A 2,318-nucleotide genomic window follows, 5' to 3' on the forward strand; every position below is an offset into this window, starting at 1 on the left:
ATGCTTTTATACGAAAAAATAAGAAAATTATTTTACTATTTTAATGAAAAATGATTTTCTATTATGTATTTTCCTGTGAACGAATTCGATGAATAAATCATATTACATAAAACAAAATCCTAATAATTAGCGGTGAAGAAAACGTTTGCTGTGATACTCACTACACTACTAATGAATGACCAAAGCATTGTGACGAAGAAGATATTTTGGTAAATGATTTGAGTTTTAAATCGTTTAACAAAACACAAAACATTATGTAGGGACAAAATCTTGAATTATTAAAAAGGGCAAAATAGGAAATTAAGTAGACATAATTGAGTTTATGGCCCACTTCCTCACACCATAAACCTTGTTAAAATCGTCCCTTTTTTCATCAGACTCTTTGAACCAATTTTTCACAAATAGCCATGGCTAAGATATATACACTTTTTCTATCAATTTTCCTCTTTTCTTTCACCATTTCTTCAACTTCAATCCATGAGCTTCTCAGAAGCAGGGGACTCCCAGCTGGTCTATTCCCAAAAAATGCTGTAAAATCCTATGATCTTGATGAAAATGGACACTTACAAGTCTACTTGGATAGTCCATGCGTTGCAAAATTTGAAACAAGGGTGTTTTTTGATAGTGTTGTAAGAGCTAATCTTAGCTATGGTGGTTTAATTGGAGTGGAAGGTCTTTCTCAAGAAGAGCTTTTTCTTTGGTTACCAGTTAAAGATATCATAGTTTATGATCCTTCTTCTGGGCTCATCTTGTTTGATATTGGCCTTGCTCATAAACAAATGTCCCTTTCTCTATTTGAAGAACCACCTATTTGTAATCCTCAAGGTACTCTCTTTTATTTATTTATCTTAAAAAAAAATTCCATTCTTATCTCAATTCTCTGTTTTTTTTTCTCTTTTAATTTGTTTCCAAATAATGTGGCGGAATCAGTATTTTCAACGAATAATTTAACCTTATTTATGCTGTGTATTTGTCATTGGTCACAAGTCTCAAAAATCTTTATGTTTTAAATTTCGTAACTAGACAAACGCCCGTTTCATAAATTAGGACAGAGGGAGTATTATTACTAATTGTATTGGATCTGAAATTTGTTGTGTTGTGAATCTAACAAAAGATGAATTTATATAGGAAATGCAGGTGTGTTAATGGAGAAGAAAGGAAGGAAGGAAGGAGTCTGGATTTCAGATTGAAAGATATAAAAAAAATTTCCAGTCAGTGAAATCTGATTAAGAAAACAAAAATTCAATTTTGCTGGCCGTGTTCTTTGATTTTGGGTTTGATTGATGAAGGCATGAAGCTTCAACAAAAGAGATTTGCAATGAGATTCTCAATTAGGTGCTTGTAGGGTTGTATAAAGTGGAAACTAACAGTATAAAGTTTTGGAAAGAGCAAAATTTTGAATTCTTCTTTTTTTTTTTTTTTTTACAAAAAAAAAATAATTCTTGCCTCTTGAAAAATTGATATACTACTAGCTACTAGTACATTGAGTTATGATTAATTACCAAAAGCAGAGAAATATGGTGTGTCCTAAAATAAATTATGTTTCCTATTCAAATCATTACCTGCTCTGTCTGCCACAAACATTATTAAATCCTTGTCTAATCTGACTCATAAATAACACATTACTATAAACACGAATAATCAAAGAATGACTTTCATGTCATTTCTCCAAGTCATATATACTTCACAAAACAGCATAACGTGCCATGTGAACCAACGGCAGATTAGAGCGAGTGAGTGATGGAGTCAAAAATTCAAATAAAACGAATTTAAAACTTTATGTATATACATTTTTATTTTTACTTTTATCCTACTAGTAGTACTATAATTTTTATTGAAAGAGATTCAATTGAATCTCCTTCCTTCGTCATTGGCACACCGCGCATAACTAGCCAATTGCATTATATTTGAATTAAATAGATGTATTATAGAAAATTCAAACAAAACATGTTTATATCAAATTCACATTTAAATGGAGAAGGTAAAAAATTAACGCAGTCAATTTCAACCTATTTGAGAATGAGGTATAGCTATTATATTCTTGTTGTTGGGACAAAAAGTATTGATAATAGTACATTACGTGTACTGAATTAAAATTTTGAATTCGTCTTTGATCATATCAAATACTCCGACTTTCATTTGTATGTCAGGAAATGGAGTAGGAAGGTCAAACTAAATAAATTCATGGTCCAATCAAGATATGGTCAAAGATAGAGTTACATGATAATTAAGTGGTAATTCTAACTCACGATTATTTTGCGTTGCTAAATTCCTATTAGTGAATTACCCGTGAGTCTTGGGATAAGGTCACACTAATG

General features: G+C 30.8%; 1 protein-coding gene across 2 annotated transcripts; it reads left to right on the forward strand.

The window, feature by feature from the left end:
- Positions 1 to 364: 364 nt before the first annotated feature.
- On the forward strand, positions 365 to 1,558 carry LOC107010359. 2 transcript variants are annotated; one of them, XM_027914390.1, is made up of 2 exons: positions 365 to 825; positions 1,138 to 1,558. In XM_027914390.1, the coding sequence occupies exons 1-2, from the start codon at positions 408 to 410 to the stop codon at positions 1,188 to 1,190; spliced, it is 471 nt and encodes a 156-aa protein (XP_027770191.1). In that variant the 5' UTR covers positions 365 to 407; the 3' UTR covers positions 1,191 to 1,558. The 2 variants fall into 2 exon arrangements, with proteins under 2 accessions (XP_027770191.1, XP_015065123.1); XM_015209637.2 differs by having other exon boundaries at positions 367 to 825; positions 1,129 to 1,516.
- Positions 1,559 to 2,318: the final 760 nt, after the last annotated feature.

Source organism: Solanum pennellii, chromosome 2, assembly GCF_001406875.1.
Source record: "Solanum pennellii chromosome 2, SPENNV200".
Classification (NCBI taxonomy): domain Eukaryota; kingdom Viridiplantae; phylum Streptophyta; class Magnoliopsida; order Solanales; family Solanaceae; genus Solanum; species Solanum pennellii.

What these genes read in the sequence shown, in the direction of transcription:
- LOC107010359 (XM_015209637.2), top strand. Translation starts at nt 408, where the DNA reads ATGGCTAAGATATATACACTTTTTCTATCAATTTTCCTCTTTTCTTTC. An exon ending in ACCTATTTGTAATCCTCAAG is followed by an intron (nt 826 to 1,128) that starts GTACTCTCTTTT and finishes GAATTTATATAG; the next exon opens with GAAATGCAGGTGTGTTAATG.